The 24,481-nt window shown below is 47.9% G+C and overlaps 1 protein-coding gene across 1 annotated transcript in view; it reads right to left on the reverse strand.

Annotated features, from left to right (window-relative positions):
• Positions 1–24,481, reverse strand: part of BLMH (bleomycin hydrolase) — a 784,033-nt gene that overhangs the window by 90,898 nt on the left and 668,654 nt on the right. Inside the window, exon 11 of the mRNA XM_086955092.1 lies at positions 566–635. Coding sequence (XP_086811218.1) covers positions 566–635 — 70 coding nt within the window. The remainder of the gene's footprint in view (positions 1–565; positions 636–24,481) is intronic.

Here is a 24,481-nt window from a genome sequence, read left to right on the forward strand (position 1 = left end):
GGCCGGAATGGGGCTCCCAAGGAGGGTTGTGGGCCTATATGCTGCAAAGGCCTGCGTTATGCTACTGCCTCGTGGTCCTTAGGGTGTCCCTGCCAATATGGCAGCAGAAGTCTAGATATACCAAAAAGTTATAATACTGCACCAAACCACCTACTGAATGAAAAGACCATAAATGCAGGCTATATACAAGCACACACATTGAAATTCTGTAAGTATTTATATAAAAAGAAAATCAGGTATTAGGCTCAGTCTTTACCCACCTTCTTAATACGCTTCCTAACATAAACCATCACATAATCTGGAGACTACTAAAAAATTACCTCAACACGGAATGCTCGGATTTTTTGGTGGTGTCTTGTCATTGTGCCCAGTGATGCTTCAGCGATCAGCTGCGCTATATACATTTTAATATTAATTTTAAACTCTCAGCAGTTAGGGCAACAAAGTTTGTCCAGATGAGACAATGCAGAACATAATGCAATTGTAAATCTGACTGCTCTAGTCCCAGAACCCCAGCTGGTTTCAGTGTGGAGGAGTTCGGAGGAGGCCCTGTCCACTAAATTACCTTTATTTCCACGGTCGTCGCCCCAGGAGTTTTCAACCCTCCATTTCTCAAAAGATCCTTCTTTTGCTTCCTGGAAATCAAGCACATCGGTAACATATTAGTGGGACTAGGAAACTAAAGGATGCAAACTCAAAAAGCATAAATCACACCAGTAACTTTTCAGAAATTAAAGCAAGCCCACCTCATTCTATCAAATTAATCAACATTGACTCAACAAGGCCTGCCTGCACTGAATGAAGCTGCCTCAACCGGCACGACTGGCAGACAGGCAGGCACCGAGAACAATTTAGGAGAAAAATAAGCACTGGAAAAGCCAAAAGGTCTCCTTTGCAGATGCTAACTGCCAGCATCGACTTTGCCAATGTTTGAGCCAGTCAATGATTGTAGAGTTGAGGGCAAATGCATTAGCAAAGGCAAGAGCGGCGAGTTGGCATCTTGGAACGGTACCTTGTAAACTTCCAGCTAGCTGCCACGCTGCATTGTGGCACAACCTTTTAACATCCACCTTGGAGAATTTAAAAAGAATACAAAATATTATTGTTGTACTGAATCCAGGACAGCGCCACTTTCAGTCTACATGCAAGGTGGGTGGGTCGGATAGCAATTCCGAGGCAATGACACTAAAGATGACTGAGATGGAGGGGTATGGGTGTTAGAGGGCGCGGAAGTAGAGAAAGAGAGAGAAAGGAGCAGAGTGTGCACGTCCATCGAGTGCTAAAGCTGAAATGTAACCTTAAGCACAAAAAACATTTCTGGTGTCATCAGAAGACTGATTGTTGCAACCAATCAAAAAGCAGGGCAAAAGTGGATAAACACAAGAATATGGAGGTTTGCTGTCTAATCAGGAGTAAGGAATATAAATATAGGGACAAGTCAACACTCTTATGAATGCCCCAAACATAGCCAAATCAACAGTTTCAGAAGCTATGCTCCTCAATACACCCATACCCGAAACGACTAGCCTGCACTAACCCGGAACACCCTCTGTGCATGTCACTCTATTACACTGCATCAGACTTTGTCTCTTAAGTCTTCAAAATCTCATTATCTGCGCACTTGCGAATGCACTCTTACTCATTCTCCCCTTCAAAACAAATTCTCTTACAATCCAACTTAAATTGTGCCCTTCCCCCTTGCCCTGGAGAACTTCTACCTTTTACCACGACTGCAAAACCTTCCCGAACCCAAGCGGGCCAATTAATCTCCACAACCATTAAACTCCTTTCGTCCAAATTTTCGATGTAGACTGCTATTATCTGGCTGGGTTTCATTCCGAACAATATGAAGACATGCCATAAACGGATAGCAGGAAAGAAGCCAGACCTGGAGACGCCTTAAATAGAAGCAGGACAAAACTTAAAACCACCATGTAAAATGTTTAAACAAGCAATATTTCAACCCGAAGTTAATCACTTTATGACATGAATAGTAATTCCCTCCATTCCGCCACTTATGTAAATGAGAAATCCTTCTGAATGGTAGCAGAACTAAACTCCACAGAGTGCCACATCACAGGACGCCAAAACCGAAAAACACAAACTTATATGTGGTTAAAAATAAATAATTTAAAAAAGGTAAACAAATAAAGATCTCAGTAACTCAAGCAAACGATATGTCACAACAGAAAATACTCCAACATATCTATACCCTCCAAATCAACTACACACACAGCTCTTGCTGAAACTTACTCCTGAATGAGCAATATTCACTTTGCATCAGGAACATATTTGCCCACAACCCTATTTGAGTTGCACTGATAGGGAGCACTCCTTTCCAACCACTCTATAAACCTGTTCACATGTAGTCAACAGGATTAGTAGTGGTGCTATGCTGTACTCAAGATTACTAGATGCGAGGAGAAAAGCCCGGCACTGTTTCAGTTGTGTTTTAGGTGTTGTTTATGGCTGCTATACTCTAATAATTATAATTAATCGAAACTAAAGAAAAGTGACACCTTCGGTAACTATCTTTCTGCTGGATACTCTATCTACATGCATTTTCCTCACCTTTGAATACCATAAGAGGTAGAATTGTGGTGATATCACTGGAGCGATAAAGCCACCAGAACAGCGTCAGTCGTCATGTTTTTACAATAGTGTTTTTTGCAGTTAGGACGATAACAACGTTTGATAGGTGCAGTGAAAGATTAATCTGAGATCTTTTTTTCTGAGAAGAATCTGTACCAGGTGACTATCCTGCACAAAATAGCTACCGAAGGAAAGTAACATTTTCCTTCAGATAGATACTTCTACCTGCAGAATAGTCACCTTTGCATGGAGCAAAGCAAATCTATTGGCTGAGATGGAAGGGAGGCACCTCATTTGATAGGAAGTCACCTTAGTTCGGAGTACTAACTTGCCTGGGAAGAAACATGTAAAAGGTACACAAACAAGTCTTGCAGCTCACCAACAAAACAAAAGGCTGAGGTAACAGCAACCAAAATTACGGTTTTGAATGTTAAGAACTGTAAGTTGCACATGGGTAAAGGCTTTAAATGAGCCCTCATTAATAGTGTTAGACAGAAGTTGGAGTGCCATTGTGGAACAACAAAAGGGACTGGTGGAAATACATTTCTCAGTCCCTTCTAAAAGTGATTGATCCCTGGTGACTTGAATAAGGATAGCTGGTCTGGCAGGCACAAAGAGACAGACAAGGCTATATAGCACAAAGGGAGAGGTGCAGAAGGTATATGTACCACACCCTTCTCGGCCAATCCCTGGTGATGAAAATGGATTGGGCCTGATATTGGCAAATCTTCCTCAGAACCAGAAGAATGACGGATATGGCAGGAAATGCGTAGTAAAGCAGAAACCTTCACTTCAACTGAAATGTGCCTCGCCACCCCCCATGGATCCATGCAACGGGTGCTGGAGGGCACAGAATATCGGGTAGTGGGTGTTCTGCAGAGTGGCAAAAAAGTCCTTCTCAGGAGTGCCCCACTGTGCAAAGAGAGACTGAACCACCTTTCAAATGAGAATTCACTCTTGATCCGTGAGACACTGTCGGCCCAGATGTTCAGCGAGCAGGCTAGGTGGTTGGCCCCCATCCACATCCCCCGAAGGCATGCCCATGAGCAGATTGTCAGTGCTACTCGACCAAGAAGGTGAGATTACACTCTTTGCTTGTTGATGAATCAGCTTGTGGTTAGGTTGTCAGTTAATATCTGGACCTACTGGACGTGAAAAGAGGGAAGGTCTTTAGCATTAGCCAAATCGCCCGAAGCTCCAGCAAACTGGTGTGTAATCTCTGCTCCTCTAGAGACATGTGGCATCTGATCTCCAGATCCATCAGATGCATGCCACCTAAATGGTGGAGGTATCAATCACTATCGTAGCCACTTTCGACCATGGACAAATGACCGCCATTACAAGAGGTTTTCTTCTGTTTTCCAGGCTAAATATGCTGCAGTGCGGTTGGATATCACAATGGAGTTTCTTAGATCTCCCTAGTTTTGAAATCACTGCCGTCAGAGGCATCACTGAATAGCTCATGTGCCAGCGTGCACACGTGACCAACATAATGCAGGGGGCCAACAAGCGAAGCAGGTGCACAACTGTCAGGTCTGGAATATGAGCATTCAGTTGAAATATCAGAATTGTGCTCTGAATACCCCAAATCCGTTGTGGGGGAGTGAATGCTCTGAGTACGGTAGCTTCCAGTACTGCCACTAAGAATAAGAGGAGCAGTAAGTGCTCCAGGTGAGATCTGAGTACATTGATCAAAACTCAAGTAGAACACTAGAGATGTTGTCCTTTTCAAGTCATGGATACCATCTACGGCAAACCAGCTTTCCGCAGTCAGTCGTCAATGTAAGGAAAAGGAGGGATTCTTGACCCCCTTAGATAAGCTGCTACCACCACCATCACTTTGGGGAAGGCTCTCTGAGCTGCTGCAAGGCCGAATGGAAGCACTGCAAAATGCGAGTGAGTGGACCCGATAGATAACTTGTGTGGCTGCAGGCCTGGGATGTGAGAATGGGCATCCTGCAAGTCGAGAGATACCATCCAGTCTTTTGCATCCAGCGCCAAAAGGAACAGGCCCAGAAACAGCACCCTGAATCTCTCATTGCGTAAGAAGAGAATAAAGAACTTGAGATCTAGTAACGGAAGAAGACCTCTGTTATTTTTGGGCAACAGAAAGTAACTAGAGTAGCAACCCCAAGCTTTTTCCTGCTCTGGCCTCTTGAGGATGCTTAGCGACCTAATGGACCTAGTAATAGCTTGACCCTCCTTGACTATTTCAGTTCTGTTTCATTTTTCTGCCCAAAAGGTTTCTCTCTGCCAAAAAGTTCCATTAAAGTTTTTTGGACATACCTGGAAAAGCCTGAGTAATGAAGCCAAGCATGGCCTAACACCTAGAGCGGGGGACCTCAAAGCTGGGGAACCGGGTTCAAGTCTAAACATCCTGTGAATCTGGGCAAATCACTTAATCTCCCCATGCCTAACACAACTAATGTACCCCTCTGTAACACAACTGGTGCTCATGCAAAGCGATCCGATACCTTCGGGTCAAGTTCGCTCTATATAACCCCCCCCCCCCCCCAAAAAAAGAAAAAAGATAGAGGACCTCAAGAAACTAGTGACTGAATCAGCTGTGTCCAATCCTGCTTTTATTATGCGATGGGCTGAATCCTATCCATAGCAAAATGTGGTTCGAGGTGGTCTAGAAGGCTAGGAATAACCATAGCTGCCAAATCCCAAGGAGGGGAAGGGGGGAAGAGAGAGAGTGTGTGTGTGTGTGTGTGTGCGCGCGCGCACGCAGCAGCCAAGAAGCAAGGGGTTTTTAGGTCTAGACTCCCTGAGGAAAAAAAAACGTTCTTCCCTAAAACTTACAACTTTTTGGACTCTATCTGGGGCTATGTGGAGAATGCCCTCGGCTTTAGCCTAGTGGTGGATGAGCTCTTAATCACCAAATTATCAGGAGGAAGCTAAAGGGAAACAAAGGCTAGATCAGTCAGAGCTAGTCCGTATGTCCTTTCAATAATCCTCTTAATCACTGGGGTAGCTGTAGGGTGTGACCAGGGTCCCTTCACAGTCTCTCGGAGGGCTTAATTAAAGAGAAGCATGGATTTGTGTGATGGATTTGGTTGGTGTTTTGTGGTTTCAAGTGCATCAGTCAAAATGTTAGGACAATGTTCTTCTGTACGAAGGGGAAGTTCCAGGGTCTTTGCTGCTTCTTTCAAGACTAAATGAAAAGAGGCTACTTCAGTTGGAGCTAAACCTGGGGTTGGATCAATATCTATTTCAGAAAAAGAGTCCATACCACTGTGAAGTGACCACCAACATAACTTGTTGAAGGAAACGTCGTCTTTATTACTGCACACGTGGATTGTAGAGATGAGCAGTGAGCCAACCGCGTCGCCAATTGAAGTGACCACCAACACAACTTGTTGAAGGAAACGTCGTCTTTATTACTGCTCATCACAACAGCTTCCAGGGAATGAATTCAAAAATCCCTAGAGGCTTCAAGTATAAACATTCTATCACCAAGGAGGTGACAGAACATTCAGTATGACATATCAGAACGACCCTAGATACTACACACTGGCTTTCTAAAGAGCTGTTTTCTATGTAACCTTCATCTATTTGAGTGCAGGCCTGCTCTTGATTTGACAATAAGCCAAAGAGCTCTTGAATCAGACCCAATAAACACTCTAGATGTCCTTTCTATATTCTTCTTCCTCTAGCCGTTATTGCATTTACCTTCTTGACCTAATTCTTGACTGGGGGTAGCGGTGACTACAGTATAATTTGCGTAGTAGACGGCGCTGAAGTCACAATCAGCATGATTCTCAGCATCGGTGTGGAACAGCAGCCATGAGGGAAGACTGCACCGGAATAGCACCTACTGGAGGACATAGAGTCAGTGGGACATTTGGTGTTGGAATGAAGCCTAATGAAGCACCAAACAAACCTGTGCCAGAGGGCACAGCTGTCTTTTGGAATATCTCAAGAATCGCTTGGAGAAACAATGCTGAATGCATTCCAGGGGCTGGAAACTCCGGTTAAGCTGGTGTCAGTACTGAAAACGGCAGAAGGAACGGTGGTATCATCGACAGCACCAGAGTTTGGGTTGGAGAAAAGCCCTAGGAGGAGTTCTACCTTGCACCTGGATCTCAAGGAAAAGAATGGGTCTTTTTCTTATGGCAACATTGTTTTTCCTAGTAGATTTTTGATGAAGAAGAGGAAGGGGACCATGATCTTGTCCTGACCCTATAACAGCAATGACTCTTAGTCATCCTTTGCCAAAAAACACTTGGCCTATTGTTCTTTTATTGCCTTTGGCTTCATCCTCGGGCAAAGATCACACCTCAACAAATGTCCAGAGCCAAGACACCAAAATCCCTAATGGACATTTGCCCATAACCCTCGACATGCCTTGAACTAAGGAGTGATATGAACAAGTTACTTACCTTCGGTAACGATATATCTGTAAGAAACAGTAGTTAGTTTTAGATTCCTTACCTTAGAATATCCCCAGGCGTCAGTCTGGATCCGGAAACTTTTGCGTAGCAGTACCCCTGCGCGTCGGTAGGCGTCGTCTGCAGGCGTCCCCTGCGGCTCCGCTTCCGTCGTCGGCGTTGTGCGCCGTGATGACGTCGCTGGAGTATATAGACGCCGCCTCCGCGCGCTGACGTCAGTTCTTTGCACACAGCTTTTCCGCGCCAGAACACGCAGAGCCATGCGAGAACCAACACTGGTGCCATTTGAAACTAGGGCCCTGAAAGGGATGTCCTTAACCCTAGGTATCAGTTCGCAGAACGGGGAGGATGGGTGGGGCGGTAAGGAATCTAATACTAACTACTGTTTCTTACAGATATATCGTTACCGAAGGTAAGTAACTTGTTCATCTGAAAGAAACAGGTTAGTATTAGATTCCTTACCTTAGAATAGATACCCCAGCAATACCAACCCCGGAGGTGGGTCTGCGAACCAATACAATCCTACACCAGAAAGTCCTGGAGGACAGAACGGCCAAAGAAGCCATCCCTCCGGACTTGACTGTCCAGGCAGTAGTGCCTCGCAAAAGTGTGCAGCGAGGCCCACGTAGCCGCCTGGCAAATGTCCTGCAAGGGGACTCCCCGGCCCAGGGCAGCAGTAGCCGCCGTGGGCCGAGTGGAATGGGCCCTCAGCCCAACAGGAGGCTCCTTCCGAGCCAAAGAGTAGCACGCTTTGATGCACAGAACGACCCACCGAGAGATGGTCCGTTTATGTACCGCCCGTCCCTTCTTCGCACCCACGTAGCCAACAAACAGTTGGTCATCCACCCGGAACTGGCGTGTGCGTTCCATATAAAATGAAAGCGTACGTTTTGGGTCCAGACGATGGAGCCGCTCTTCATCCTTTGAAGGACGCGGAGGCGAGAAGAAGGAAGGGAGGGTGATGGACTGCCCGATGTGAAAAGCAGAGACAACTTTGGGCAGGAAAGAAGGTCTAGTTCTCAGAACCACCTTGTCTGGATGAATGGACATGAAAGGAGGTTTGACAGAAAGAGCCTGGAGCTCACTCACTTTCCTGGCAGAGGTGATGGCAACCAGGAAGGCCGTCTTTAACGTCAGGAGACGGAGAGGACAGGAATGAAGGGGCTCAAAGGGAGCACACATCAAGAAGGTTAGAACCAGGTTCAAGTCCCACTGAGGCATCACAAACGGAACAGGTGGATACATGTGTGTGATGCCCTTCAAGAATCTTGTTACAATGGGGGACTTGAACAAAGAAGGTTGATCAGGCAGCCTCAGAAAGGCTGAAAGGGCAGAAAGGTAGCCCTTGATAGTGCCCAGAGCAGAGCCCTGCTGGGCAAGAGAAAGAAGGAAGAGAAGAACCTCAGAAAGAGGGGCAGAAAGAGGATCCACAGCCTTTGCTGTGCACCATGCCACAAATTTGTTCCACCGACAGGCGTATACCGATTTCGTGGAGGAACGCCTGGCTGCCAGAATCACATCACAGACTTCAGGAGGCAAGTCAAATGGCCCCAACTGTCGCCGCTCAATCTCCACGCATGGAGGTGGAGGCTGGACAGGTTCGGGTTGAGGACCGTCCCCTGCTGCTGCGACAGAAAGTCCTCCTGAAGGGGCAGGCGGATCGGGGGACCGACTGACATGCTGAGTAGCTCGGGATACCAGTACCTTCGAGCCCAGTCCGGAGCCACAAGGATGACTTGGGCCCGGTCGCGCCTGATCTTCTTCAGCACTCTGGGCAGAAGTGGTATAGGCGGAAAGGCGTATAACAGACCGCAACTCCACTCGTGCCGAAAGGCGTCGCCGTGCGAGTGCCGTCTTGGAAACTCCAACGCGCAGAACTGATGACATTTGCGCGCTCTCTTCTGTGGCGAATAGATCTAACCAAGGCTCTCCCCATTGCCGAAAGAGGCCTTGCGCCACGTCCGAGTTCAGACGCCATTCGTGATCCATCGAGCACCGACGGCTGAGTTCGTCTGCCCTGGCGTTCAGAGAACCTGCCAGGTGTTGAACCGTCAGGGTCACGCCCTGACGTTCCAGCCATTGCCAGAGGTGCAGAGCCTCCTGGCAAAGGGTCCACGACCCCACCCCGCCCTGCTTGTTGCAGTACCACATGGCGGTGGTGTTGTCCGTGAACACCTGCACTACACTCCCGTTGACAAAGGGGAGGAATGCTTTCAGTGCCAAACGAATCGCCCGGAGCTCCAACAGGTTGATATGGAGCCGGGACTCCGCCGGAGACCAGATGCCTCTGATCTCTGCCTCTCCCAGGTGGCCTCCCCAGCCCTGGAGGGACGCGTCCGTCACAACAACGTGCTCCGGTTGGGGAAGGGAGAGGGATCTGCCTCTGACCCAATCGCGGTCTGTAAGCCACCACTGCAGTTGTCTTGCAGTGCCTTCTGAGATCAAGACATGGTCGGACAGGTTGCCCTGATGCTGGGCCCACTGAAACTTCAGGTCCCACTGCAGAGCCCGCATCCGCCACCAGGCGTGATGCACCAGAAGGATGCAGGAGGCCATCAGTCCCAGCAGCCGCAGCGTCAACCTGACCGAAACCCGGGATAACGGCTGAAAGATGGGAATCAAAGCCTGTATATCCTGGACCCGCCGTTTCGGAGGATAAACCCGAAACTGCGCCGAGTCGAGAACCGCTCCGATGAAAAGGAGCTTTTGAGAGGGACACAGGTGTGATTTCGGCACATTGATGGAAAACCCCAGCTCGTGCAGGAGGTCTGCCGTCATCTGAAGGTGGTGGACGACTGTCTGGGGCGAGCCCGCCTTCAACAACCAGTCGTCTAGGTAGGGGAAGACTGAAACCCCTAACCTGCGCAGATGGGCTGCGACCACTGCCATCACCTTTGTGAACACCCGTGGGGCGCTGGTAAGGCCGAAGGGCCGGCAGGACGGGGATGTGAAGATACGCATCCTGCAAGTCCAACGCTACCATCCAGTCTTGCGGGTCGAGAGCAGCCAAGACCTGAGCCAAAGTCAACATCTTGAACTTCTCCTTCCGGAGGAAGCCGTTGACGCTCCTTAGATCCAAGATAAGACGTAGGCCCCCTTTGTCCTTCTAGGGCACCAGAAAGTAGTGGGAATAGCAACCACGTCCTACTTCTGGCCCAGGAACGCGCTCGATGGCCCCCTTGGCCAAGAGGGCCGTAACTTCCTCCTGCAGAAGTGTCAAGTGGTCCCCCGACACACGGTGGTTCTGCGGTGGCATGGCTGGAGGAGTGGTCTCGAAGGGGAGGGAGTAGCCCCTTCGGACGAGCTGCAGCACCCACCTGTCCGATGTTATCGTACGCCAGTGGGAGAGGTGATGGCGAACCCTGCCACCCACCGGCGTCACATGGGCCTGAAAGCACGGACTAGGAGGATTTAGTGGCGGATGCTGCGGGGGAAGGTGTAGTCTGACCTCGCCGCTGTCCCCGACCGCCACCCCGGCGGTTTCCACGGCCGCCACCGCGTTGATAAGTCTGTTGCGGCGCGTGGCTGGCAGCACGTGTGGGACCGCCCCTTCCTTGGCTACGAAAGGAGCGAAACGAACCCGTTTGCTGGCGCTGGGTCGAGAGACCCAAGGACTTGGCCGTGACCCTGGAGTCCTTGAAGCGCTCCAGCGCGTGGTCCGCTTTGTCGCCAAACAGGCGACTGCCATCAAACGGCATGTCCATCAATGCACACTGGACATCTGCCGAAAAGTTGGCGGATCTCAGCCAGGCGTGGCGACGAATCGCCACCGTCGTGGACATCGCTCTGTCCAGTGAGTCGGTTGTATCAAGACCACACCTGATGGAGTATCTTGCTGCGTCTCGGCCTTCAATCATAGCCTTGCCGAGCTTAGCCCGTACCTCCGGCAGGCATTCAGGCAGCAGGTCCGCGACCGTATCCCACAGAGAGTGGGTGTAGCGGCCTAAGAGGCACGCAGTGTTGCAAGACCGCAGTCCCAGACTCAAGGACGAAAATACCTTTTTGCCATACTGGTCGTACCTCTTAGATTCCCTGTCGGGCGGGGCCGACGGGAATGCAGTTTGGGAAGTGGAGGCCTGGATCACCAGACTCTCAGGGGTGGGATGGGTGGACAGAAACTTGGGGTCGTCCGAACACGGACGGTGGCGTCTGGCCACGTTCCTGTCAACAGGCGAACCTGAAGCGGGCCTGGACCACGTTCCCAAAAGAACGTCAGTTATGGCCTCGTTGAACGGCAGCAGTGGCTCCTGTGGGCATGACTGCGGTTTGAGGACCTAAGTGAGGATGTTAGTCCTCACGGCCGCGATGGGGAGCACAAGGTTTAGGGCCTTGGCAGCCCTCATCAACACCACTGAATAAGCTGCCCCCTCCTCCGAAGCCACGGTAGGAGGTGAGACAAAGCCAGGGTTGGGGGAGTCGTCCAGACCACTGGCGTCACCCAAGTCACCCGACCAGTCCACGTCGTACTGACACTCACGGGTCAGAGGGTCCTCAGACCCCTCCCACTCCTCTCCGTAATCTACATCTTCACCATATTCGGAGTCAACAATGTAGACCGGCTCCTCGGGGTTCATAGGCCCCATCGGCGTCGAGCCCGGCGTCGGGGGCGGCGCCTGGGGTTGCCCCGATGGAATCGGCGCCGGAGAGGCCGGTAGACCAGCCGGCGTCGACCCTGAGGGCCCCTGCGGCGCCGGGATCGGAGCCGTCGACGGATCCGGGGCCGGAGCACCCGACGGCGTCGAGGTAGGATCACCCGAACCGCTAGGGCCCCCGGACGGGACCACAGGGCCCGAAGTCGCCGCGGAACCCGTCGGAGGAGACAGAGCCCTCATGGCCATGAGGAACGCCTCTATCTCCTCGGGCCGCGCGCCTTGCCCAGGGACCGCAGGGTATGGAGCAGGCCGCGTCGGCGACTCACGCGGAGTCGCGGGGTCACCCGAACCCCCGGCCACATTGCGCGAGCGTCGGGGGGAGTAGGGGGTACGATGACGACGCCACGACTTCTTGTGCTTCCTACCTGAGGAACCAGATGAATGGTGACGACTTCCGGAGCAGCGACGGCTCCGCGACCGCTCCCTCGATCGCTCCCTCGACCTCCGGCGGGACCAGGACCGCTCTCGACGCGGGGCCGACACCCGGAGCTCGAGCAGCTTGCGGGACCGCTCCCGTCTAGCCTTATTCGTCAAGGCACGGCAATCGACGCAGGAGTCCACGTCGTGGTCGGGGCTCAGGCACCAGAGACAGAGTCGGTGATGGTCTGTGACCGACATCGTACGGTCACAGTCGTCACAATGCTTAAAACCGGGCATCCTACCGGCACCGTAGAAGAGTTCAAAAAGATCAAAGTTCAAAAACTTGGTTAAAAGACCGGAGTACTGCACTTCTCGGATCTGCGCTAACTGGCGCGGAAAAAAGAAGAACTGACGTCAGCGCGCGGAGGCGGCGTCTATATACTCCAGCGACGTCATCACGGCGCACGATTCCGACGACTGACGCGGAGCCGCAGGGGACGCCTGCAGACGACGCCTACCGACGCGCAGGGGTACTGCTACGCAAAAGTTTCCGGATCCAGACTGACGCCTGGGGATATTCTAAGGTAAGGAATCTAATACTAACCTGTTTCTTTCAGATTATCACATGTACTGCACCAAATTTCTTTTGTCATGAGGTGAAGAGAAAAACTGTAGACCAGCATCGAAAGCTGTGGGAAAAACTGAACTGAAGTTGGCATGGTGAGGTGGCTACTTTATTTCTCCAGTGACATCACCATGACTCTGCTTCTGGTGTCGAGGTGGAGCCAACCCACCTACTGGCGCCAGTGAACTACAGCAAACGTTTTGGGATCCAGTGTGCAACTTGGATATTGAATGTAATCTGCAGGGAGAAGTATTGCTTGTTAAGTTTAAATCGTTAATACTTTCCACCTTTTATATGTTTAAAATTAGTCACGTATTCTTTGTACCTAATGAAAAAAAAGTTATTCATTAAATATACAAAACAAGTGGGAGATTCTTTACATTGCACATAAATGACTACATTTTAGTATTTTTCGGACCATAAAAATATTTCCAATTTGAACTGCAAGAACAAATGTCTAGCACGTTCAAATTCTCAAAGATTCAGTCCCCAATGCACTACATGCCAGTTTCTACACAGATATTCATCTACCGCAGAAATGTGGAAAAAAATACACCCTCTTCAAATTCAAAGCTTTTTTTAAATTATATTCAAATATGAGCTTTATCTGGTCTCCAAAAAGTCCCAACAGTAGATAAATCAAGCTTAATGGGACAAGTAAAACGTTCTATGTGTAGGAAATCTTACTCCTAATGAGAATCAGGTGCTGCCAAACAGGTGCATGATTGTTTGACCATCAGCAAATGCAACCACACATACATACAATCAGACATTGTCAACCTGGGCTGGAGAGTTCAGGATTGTGGCAACATTTCCGGCATTATTCAAAAGAGGATTTTGTTTCCAAGAAAAGCAACAATGCTTATGTCAAAGGTTGCTTAAATGCCATTTAGTCACAATGGCGGCAGCGATCTGGATGAAGTGATGCGTATCTAACAGCATCTTTTTATTGGATGTGTCGCATGATTGAGACACAGCAGATTTGAAAGATCTTAAATTTCTGTAGGAAAAGTATAAATACTACATAAGTAAAAAAAAAAAAAACCTTTAGGAGAAAAAAATCTGGATGAGTACGTAAAGGAAAAATATAAAACACTGTGCCTGCAAAGATATTCACTAACAGTTATCAATAAACACTTGTACGCTACAACACCCTAGAGCATCAAATCGTCTCACACAAGATACTACACAGGTAATCTAAGGAGGTGCTAAACAATAGATAGGGTGAATGGACTGCACAACTTTAACTAAACGTTACAGTGAGAGCATACAATCACAGCAGAATACAATATATATATATGTGTGTGTGCGCTAATTTACACAATTATAATAACTAATGTGTCGAGGCAGATGTCGAGACACCCCATGTAAGTATTTATCATATCTAATAAGCCTGTGTATTAAAAACCATACATCAAAACTTAACCTAAACGAAGAGAACCGAAGTGACAAATATCCTACATGCAGTACAGAGTACGTTTTCATACCGTTATTCGTACTGCAACATGAGTCAGTACAAAAAGTGCTCGGTTATAACTAGGGTGACCAACCGTCCGTAAATTTCACGGACAGCCCGTAATTTGGGCCTCGCGTCCGTTGTCCGTGAGGATCCCTTTTACGGACGCCTTTTGTCCGTAATTTTAGGCATTGCAGGGAACAGCACTGTTCCCTGCATGAAGCCTCAGCCCCCGGCCGGGGCCGCCTTGCACCTATGCTCCAGTACAAGAGCAGCCCCACCCGCCCTTTGTCATTCTGTATGCGGCTGATTGCCACATACAGAATGACAATGGGGCAGTTTGGGTCACAAAGCATGTGGTGGTGTGATGGCCTCCCCCAGCCTCGGTCTAGGGCAGGGCATTCTGTCAGTTGTAAGACTGAATACTGGCGAGGTGCGGAGGGGGGTGAGGGGGGGGGGGGGTGAGGGGGAGGAGGCTTGTTTTACTTCTGGGAAGACAGAGGACTTCTGAAATACAGCGCTCTTCTCCTGTGGTATACTATGCACTGTGCTCATTTTTAATGCAGTGTCCTTGAATGTCTCACCCCTACGCAATGAGAGCTGGTAAGGTCACCCCACCACCCCCAACCCCCCCCCCCCCCCCCTCCCCCCCGCCGCCGCCCGCAGCCAATGCGTCTGTAGCTGGGGTTCTCCGGTTCTAATCAGATGCTGAAGGGAGAGAAAGTTGGGGTATTCCTGAATTCTCATTTGAAGGTGTAAGGAGCCTGTTTTCTGTCCTCGTTGATGCACAAGTTGTAAAAGCTTAAACTGGACTCTATTTTCGTCTCGTGGCGAGTGGAGTTTCTGCGTGTAGAATAAAATGTGTGCATATCTTTTCAGCTAGAAAATCAAGCAAACTGCTTAGTTGAGAATGGGTTGGAGCATCTTAATCTCGGCCCTATTAAGTCCTAGTCATTTTACAATGGTTCCTCAGAAGATGAAAGCGCAATTCGAACGTTTACAACCCTCTAAAGGGCGAAAGAGGAAGATTTTCACTCTGAGATTGAAAACGCAGGAAGATACTTCCTGATTCATTTAGTGATGTAAAGACAGCTTGTCATCTAGGTAAACTTACAAGTCCTAGACTGCTGTTTTGGGGACTTTGGGGGCTTTGGGGCTAAAGATGGCTATGCCAATGCTTGATTAGAGTGCCTATGTAGAGGGACATAGTGAACCCTACCCCACCCCTTGCTTTAGGAACTACAGCAAGGGTGACATTCTTGATGGGACTCTACTGTCCGCAACTCTGCAGACAAAGGCTCAGCTCATAATCAATATGAAAAGGTGAGTGAGTGAGTAAGTGAAGTGAAGGGATGGGTGGATGGCTGGATGGCTAGATGGATTAGTGAAATAGTGAATGGATGAATGAGCGGGTGAATGGATGGATAATCAGAGAAAGGATAAATGGATGGATGAGGGAGTGGAAGGATGGATGAGAAAAAAGGTAAATAGATGGATGTATGGGTGGATGGGTAGATGGATGGGTAAAAGGGTGGGTGGATAAGTGAAAGGGTGGATGATGGGCGATTGAGTGGGTGGATGGATGAGTGAAATGAAGGATGGATTGATGAATTGATAAGCGAAAAGGTGAAAAGATGAGTGAAAGGGTTGATGTAAGGATGAATGAGTGAGTGAAAGGGAGAGTAGATGGACAAAAGGATGGATAGATGAGTAAAAGAGTGGATTGATGAGAGAAAGGAGGGATGAGTGATAGGGTAAATGGATGGATTCATGAGCGGATGGGTAGCCGGGTGGGTGGGTGGATGGCTAAGTGAAAGGGTCGATGGAGAGAGAAAGGGAGGATGAATGGATGACTGAAAGGGTGAATGGGTGGAAGGATGAGTGCCTGGGTGGATGGATGAGTAAGTGAAAGGATGGCTGGATGGGTGAATGGGTAAATAGATGGATAGGTGGAAGAGTGGATGAATGAGTGTACGGATGGATAGGGTAAAAGGGTGAATGGATGAGTGAAAGGGTGGATGGAGGGATGGATAAGTGAAAAGATGGATGGAAGGATACATGATGGATAGGTTTGCAATAGGTTGAATAGGTTTGGATATGGATAGGCTTACTTATATACTATTCCGCGACCTCCTCTGATGTGTCTGTAAAACTTACCCTTTGTCCTGAATTCTGACCTCCCGTCCTGAATTTTTGTCCTGAATTTTGACCCTTTGTCCTGAATTTTGACACTCCCCATCCTGAATTTGCACCCATTCCAGTTGGTCACCCTAGTTATAACAGTTAAGTAAACTAACCCCTCACCTAGCAGTCTTCCAGAGTAGGTTGATTATTTAGAAAAGTAGATGTACTTGTGTAGTAGAAAGCCTTGTAGTTGTTTTTTGAAGGCCCGTAAGGAGGCGGTAGTGAGTATACCTAGGAGATGGGATTGCAAACTTTGGGTGGGAAGGCAGAGAAGGACTGGTTCGAGGTCAGTTTTCTTTTCTTTATTTAAATCAGGGACTCCAAGTTATAGAAATCCGATTTGCTGTCAGATATTTCCAGTTGTATTGCCAGGTAGTGTGAGAGGTCCCAATGTATTTGTTTAGGAACTATGCAGGGAAAGTTGAAAGTGGATCTACCTTTGATTGGGAGCCAACTCAAAGAGCGTAAAATGGGGGTATTGCGATCTAAGCTTTTAGCTTCAGTGATCATCCAGGCAGTTGCACGCACATCACTGAGCTTCATATCTCACACACCCTCTAGTTCCACAAACCAGACTTCATCTGCGTTCAGTTTTGTAATTACAAGGTCAAAATAAGTAACTAGCTAATCAATCTGTGTTGCTAATGCAGTTTAGTAGAAGAATAAATAACCAGTGTTTCCTCTTCGACTAAACAATGGTGCTCACTTTATCAATCATAGAAGGCTATGAGGTTGCTGAGGCTTCAAGATGGAATTTTAAACAGACCACCATTAAGAAAGAGCACAATCAAATCACTCAGCATGCCTACCGCAGGACAACTATTACAACTTTAAAGCTTGCCATAGAAGCTTCCCAAAATAAATAAATATATATATATATATATATATATGAGGTATGTTGAGTTCCCAAAGCCGGCAAGCGCAGCGCATGTGGCCACACAAACAAACAGGAACCAGCGAGACCCAGGAAGGTGCAAGTTTTCTTTTATTTAATTTTTAGCCCAGCACCAGTCCGCCATGACGCGTTTCGGCTAAAGATAGCCTTGATCACATGACAACGTCATGAGGGCTGACCACCCATTTAAAGTGCAAGAGTGCCATCACATGTTATGGAAAGCGAAAAAATACTTTAGTTTCCAAAGTGTTACAAACATTATATTGCAGCATAAATGCAAGTTTTGCACATACTGTATACAAGTTGATAATCTATGTTACAAAATTGCGGTAAAATACATTTAACACGCTCAACTTGTAAAACCTCAGTAATCAAGTGTAATTATACGAATTCATGGCAACGGCTAAAACAACTTCTAAAAATGAGTATAAAAGTTAAAAGCCTAATAAATAATTATAAATAATTATATTGCCATTAAAATTATATCAAAACACTATTCCATGTGCAAGTTGAAACAAACAGATGTATGGAAAGTGCAAGAAAATAACAGAAAATCCCTGTTGTCATGGATTCAAATGAGTTCAGAAGGTATATATATATATATATATATATATACTCCAAATATTCCCAGAGTCTTTATCAGCTGACAGCAGAATCCCGAGTGACTAAACTTTAGTAATACTCTTTCTGGTGAACACTATCTGACAGCAGATTCTTCATCTTGTGAATATTTCCCAGGCATCCGAATGATTCCAGAAACACCAAAGCATTACTCCTGCATATTGGTTGATAGAGTTTTAGAGCTCCGCACCAACATCGTTCCGCTCCAGAATTAAGGAGCACAGCTGCCTATAAACACCACCCATGCGTCCTGACATCAGTTGCTTTCATAGGCTGTCCGTGCCCTGAGGCACAGATCCTATCAGCAAACTGGCATGGCCAGTGAGCGGATGCCTAGATTGGGAGCGTTTTTTAGATGGAAAAGACTCCAGTTCACAGAATAAGGATACTGGGAGGCTCAGTAGGGAACTGTTGGTTGAAGAATCCACTAGAAAAAGTATTACCAGTGGCAAGTAATTTGTTCTTCTGATGGATACTTTTAACCCCTTCTGTGCTGATGATTAGCCTAGGCTCGTCATGCAGCACGGTGCTCGTGTGCTGGTGACGAGCCTGGGCTCGTCACCAGCACACTAGCACCGTGCTGCATGACTAGCCTGGGCTCGTCATCAGCACCGCGCGCGGCCCCCCTCCCCCGCGCTGCGGGGGAATTAGCCCCGCGGCAAAAGGGTTAACTGCATATAGCTCACCCTTTGAATCAGTACCTCCCCCAGGGAATTGGTGTGTGAACTAGCTCAGGCTAAAAGGTCCTGCAGGACTAGGTGGGCAAAATGCCCATCTCAACGGACCTGACTGTTAAGACAGTAGTGGTTCATAAGCATGTGTACCATGCCAAAATAGCGGCCGGACATATCTTTAAAACTACCACTCCGCATACCAACTGAGTAGTAGCAGCTTTAGCTTTGGAGGCTGCATCTTGGCCAATGCGCGGGAATATTGCTGCAGAACACAAACCAACAAAACATCAGCACTGCCTTGCCCTTCTTTGCTCCACCAAACCCCATAAAATTGCCACTTGATGATCTTTGATGTGATCAATGTAAAAACAGTTTTCATGGGGTCAAAACAATGGCGTCTTACTTGCCGACATTGACAAGGCCTTTGACTCCCTGAGCGGGACCTATCTATTCGCGCTCCTTCCACGTCTCTATCTTGGGCCACATTTTATGTCATATATAAAGCTGCTATACACGGATTTGACGGCCTCGGTGAGGGTGGCGGGAGTGACCTCAACGGCCTTCCCCATAGGGCGAGGCACCCGACAGGGATGCCCCCTCTCGCCGTACCTATTTGCGCTGGCCATGGAGCCATTGGCCGCATGGGTTCGACTGGATGCGCAGCTGCGGGGCTTCGAGTGGGAGGCAGGACCTTCGGACAGAATAGCCTTATATGCGGATGACGTTCCGTTTTTCCTTACGAGTGTGAGTCTGTCTGGGCCTAGGGTTCTGGAGATAATGAGAATATTTGGAGAGGTTTCGGGATTATACCTTAACCCACGGAAATCCACGCTTTGGATGCTGGGTGACCGCATGGAGATCGGGGCGTCGCCATTACAAATCGCTGCTGGAGGCCTCAAATATCTGGGGGTGTTCTTGACGGTCTGGGATAAGGTGCAACAAGAGATGAAGTCTTGGTCCCGCATGCCCCTAAACATCTACGGCAGGTCAGCCATTTTTAAGATGGTCGCCCTCCCACGCCTGCTGTACCAACTACAAAACCATCCATACATAATTCCGGCGCAATGGTTCCGACAGGTCAACTCAGCTCTAGGGCAATTTCTATGGGCGGGGGGAGCGGCGCGAGTGGCCCTACGTACCTGCTTTTTGTCCACGTATTGTAGAGGACTGGCAACGTCAGATATCTTATCCTCAGGCATGGAAGGACCACAGAGCTCCGAAAGTGGCTATATGGAAAAAAGGCCTTGATTTCTGCATGGGGTTGGAGCGGCCAATATTTCAAGCCAGAGGCTGCCCCAGGAAACACTATAAAATATGGAAAAGGTGGGCGGACTACAGGGGTCTATGGCTAGTGGCGGCTGGTGGAATTTGAAAGTGGTGGGCGTATGCAGAACGTATGCTTAACTGTTCTATCTGTACTGGCTGTCCTGCCTGTCACTGTTCCCATTTTTCTTTCTCGAAGTCATTCTGCCTATGTTACATCTGTCTTGGTTTGTCTTTTTCCATTCCACTCCGTATGCCTGCCTGTATCTTACTGGTTGCTTGTATTTTACTCTAAGTGTGTCTGCTTTTCTATCTCTGTGTCTTTCACTGTAAGCCTGTTTATGCCTTCCTTTGTCACTTTCTGTCATTCTGTCGATTTCACTGTCTTTCTGAGTATCTGTCTGGTGCCCAGTCTGTCTCTCTCTCTCTACGTTGGTGATAACTCAGTGGGCCTCAAAACCTCGTTCTTTTATACCCCTAAAGTAGCATATTAATGATACAAGCTGAAGATTATATTTCATATTTTATTAGGCCACTCTGATACACACATAAAAAACAGACAGGCTCTTAAAATGTAAGGTCGCCGGAAGTTCATAAATCGTTTTTGCTGTGAAGGTTATCGTAAGTAAACAAAGGGAATGGGTGCCGCTGCGCCGACTTTTGCCATTACAAGAAATATTAACAGTGTTAAATATCCCGGAAACCAATGTGAAACCAATCCTCTGAAACCTCTCTGGTCAGAGGTCATCACCCATAAAACCTCATCACTGTTACAATGAAAATGTGGCGTCTAGGATGCAGCGTTTATTAGTTCACAGCAGTCGGGAAAAGGTGGCAGCACTTACGTTTAATCTTGGAGTATTACTATATGTCGACTCGCCACATATCTTACCTTGTGTGCTCCCACACGCGTTTCATACCCTAAGCATATGCAAATGACCCCCTGACCCGCCGCGGCTGGCATGAAGGGGCGAGAGTTAATTTAATGAATAGAACTTACCATGCATCTCCTCCGGTCCCGCAAACTAACTTATCGCCGCTCTTTTCTTTTGCTGCTCAACAGGAAACTAACTGCAGTGCCAAATCAGGAGATTGGATGCAACAGGGGGCCGGGCGGCTGGCATTTGATAGGGCATGGGGCGACATTACGAAAAACACGTCACCGCCCCAACATGAGCCTATCTTTAGACGCCTGCACTAAACTAGGCATGCGCAGCGTACCTAATGGGTCGTGAAGGTGAGTGAGGGGCAATGCTCCTCACTCACATGCGCAGTCAGATGGCCCATCTTCTGGACTCCTGCTCTAGCGGCTTGCCTGCGTGCGCTGTGCGTTCACATGCGCACTTTCACAAGTGAAGCACAGGCGGGCCTGGAAATGTAAACAGACAAATTGTGAAAGCAATTTGTCTGCTTACATTCCTTTTGCCGGCCGTAACTGCAGTGAGCAGTTTCTTTTGCGGGGCGCTGCCCCAGCGCTCCTATGGACCAGCCGCCACTGTCTATGGCTGGAACCTCCGGCACCGCTACGAGAAACAGAGGGGCAGATGTGATGGGAACATGGGGGCGATGTTATACACACGGTTTTCTATATAAACAATTATCTACAGAAACAGAGAGACGCTGTGCAGGGTGGGAAGGGGAGGGGGTGGGTCAAGGAGGGGGGGGAGAAGGGGACGGAGGGTTGGAGGGCAAGTATTATAATGTTAAATAAATCGCTGACTATGCTGTACTGTACTTGCTGCAGCTCCTCCGGGGTACGGAGTGCTGTGTCTTCTATGCAATTTGTCAATAAAAAGAGTTGTTAAAAAAAACCAATGGCGTCTTTCTTCCACTATTGAGGAATGAGGCGCAGAAAGAATGCCAGAAGGATGAAAGACTGTCCGATGTGAAAGGGTGTTACCGCTTTTGGTAGAGAAGGAGCTCGGGTCCTCAGCACCAACTTATCTGGAAAGAACGCGGAATAAGGTAGTTGGAAAGAAAGGCTGAAGCTTGCTCACAAGCAGAGCTGACATGGCAATAAGGAAGACTTTTGAGGGTAAGAAGACTTATTGGGCAACTGTGCATCGGCTCAATAGAAGTAGACATTAAAAAGTAAGAACCAAATTTAACGCCCACTATACCATCACAAAGGGCTTCATTGAAATCAAATGTTGCAAACCTTTCAAACATCTCAGCTGAACTGGTGTTTTCAACAATAAGGGCTGATCAGGCAACTAAAAAAAAAGCAGACAGAGCTGACAAGTAGCTTTTTAACAGTGCCAAAAGCAAGTCCTTGCTGTGCCAGGGACCAAAACAACAAAATGTCCGGCAACTTAACCTGCAGCGGGTCAATGTGCTGGGTGCTGCATCAAAGAGCAAAGTTGTCACAACAACTGGCATACACAGATTTTGTAAAGGTTTGTCTGGCCCACAAGATGGCATCGACAACCTCAGAAGGAGGTCAAATGCCGCAGCACAATCTCCAAGCATGGAGATGCAGTTTGTGCATGCCTATGTGCAGCACCCTGCACTGTTGCTGGAAAAGAAGATCCGCCCATAGTGACCGCTTGATCAGAGGGCAGATGCTCATATTCACTCTCCTGGTCAAATTTGGTGCCACTAGGATGCCTTGGACCAGGTCGTTCTTAATCATCTTCTGAACTCTGGGCAAGGATCATGGCTGGCTAAATATACAGGATTCCTGAGCACCACTCTAGGCAGAATGTGTCTAAGAGAGTGAGAGACTGCTTAGAAATTCCAAGTGCGACATTGCTTGTTCTCTCGGGTAGCGAAAAAATTGTTCTTCTCTATGATGGAAGACGCTGGGCACCCCCTCTGCGTCCAACTGCCATCCGTGTCCACTAAGCATCGGCAGCGGAGATCGACCGTCCTGGTGTTTAGAGCACTCGAAGTGTGGTTTACCAGTAGAAACATTCCCTGGTGGTCAAGCTACTTCCTTGGGCATAGAGTCTCCTAGTACAGGACTCAAGACCTCAACCCACCCTGCTTGTTGCAGTACTACATGGTGGTGGAGTTTACTGTGAGCACCTGCACCAGTCTTCCTGACTGGGGCAGTTTGCCTTTAACGCCAGGTGAACAACTCTCCGCTTCCCAGCTTCAACAAACGGATGTGCAGTCGGATGTGCAGTTGAGTGCCTGCCGCAGCCCACAGGCCTCTGAACTCAACCTCTCCCAAAAGGCCCCCCAAGTTAGAAGCAGTGCATTAGTCACCACTGTTAAATCTTGGTGGGGTAAGGACAGGGGTTTGTCACTGACCCAATTGCGGTCCAGCAGCCTCCGCTGCATGCCTTTTGCAGTCTCCTGTGAAAATTGCATTCAGTCAGACAGATTCCCCTGCTGATATGCTTTCTGGGATTTTAGGTCCCGCTGTAGAGCCACATACATCTGGTATGTTTAACCAGAGGGATACAGACATCCATCAATCGCAGTAGCCTTAGCTCCATCCTCGCTGAGATTTTGGACAAACACTGAATATCAGGAAATAAGTGTCCTGCAAGTCCAACACCACCATCTAGTCTCCGGTGTCTAAGTCCAACAGGGCCTGGACTACAGTGAGCATCTATAATTTGTCCTTCTGCAGGAAGGTATTAAGAGGGTGGAGATCTAAAATAGGACAAAGGCCTCCGTCCTCCCCCTGCACCAGAAAGTAGTAAGAGTAACATTCAGTCCCATATTCGGTGCCAGAACCCTATATATGAGTCTTTTGGCTAATGAAGGTTTTCAGGAGGGTTGTTGCAATTAGAGCTGGAAGGACCGGTCCGGTAGCTGTGCGCCGTATAAAAACAATTTGAACTGAATTGAAAAATGGCCTGCAATTCCTGCTGCAAGGTGGACAGATAGTGGAAGGTGCAGAGGGGTGGAAAGAAAAGGGAGGGCTTAACGCAGTTGGACAATTTGTAAAATATTTACACATTGAAATGTATCCATCTTTTGTATAGTGGACTGAAAGGTGAGCTCCCATAATTGCAGAGATAATAGATGACTAGTGTTTTGTATTTGACTGTTAAGTATTCCAAAGACTGTTACCTAATGTGGACATTTCATATATTGTAAAACATACATGCTAGTTGGTTAGCTTTGAACTATAATAGAACCTTATGTTGGTAGGCACATCTGCAATCACTAATAAAAATAAGAATACTGTTTCAGCGAAGAAGGTTTAAAAATTCACACTGAAAGTTTAAACAGTGGGCATTACCCAAGATGTGCTACAATCTATGGTGATTTATAAAAACACAGCTACTAAAAACATTACTGATAAATCCTTAGGAGGCATTAAAGACCCCAAAACAGGGTACCAGGTTTTGTTCACATATGTACTATTGCAATAATATTTACCTTGTTAATACAAAGTGTTACAGAGTTCAAAAGGATACGGGCAGAGTGACTTCTGGGACTTCTAGGTTTGCACACTTCTCTACCAATTTCAAAGACTGCAATTGCTGGCAATGACATTTAATTATTTTTTAATAAAGGCACTTTTGAGTACCTAAACAGTCCTGCCTTCTTCATCCAAGTCCATCTTCGATGGTTTCTGGCCCCAAGGTTGGTTAGATTGGCTATTGGAGACATTTTTGTGGTGGCTACATTTAAAATAGCAACTACCTGGTGGAGGCAGGCCCAAGGTATGGGTAGGAACTAATGTTGGAAAAAACATTGCCAGCGTCCCCGAGGTCGGAGGCAAAGTTTATTCCTCTTTATTCTTTAAATAGTCAGTTTTGCAATTTAAACATAGCTCATGGCACCTCACTTGAATGCCAGTCTT

The sequence above is a fragment of the Lissotriton vulgaris genome, chromosome 2_1 (assembly GCF_964263255.1).
Source record: "Lissotriton vulgaris chromosome 2_1, aLisVul1.2, whole genome shotgun sequence".
Classification (NCBI taxonomy): domain Eukaryota; kingdom Metazoa; phylum Chordata; class Amphibia; order Caudata; family Salamandridae; genus Lissotriton; species Lissotriton vulgaris.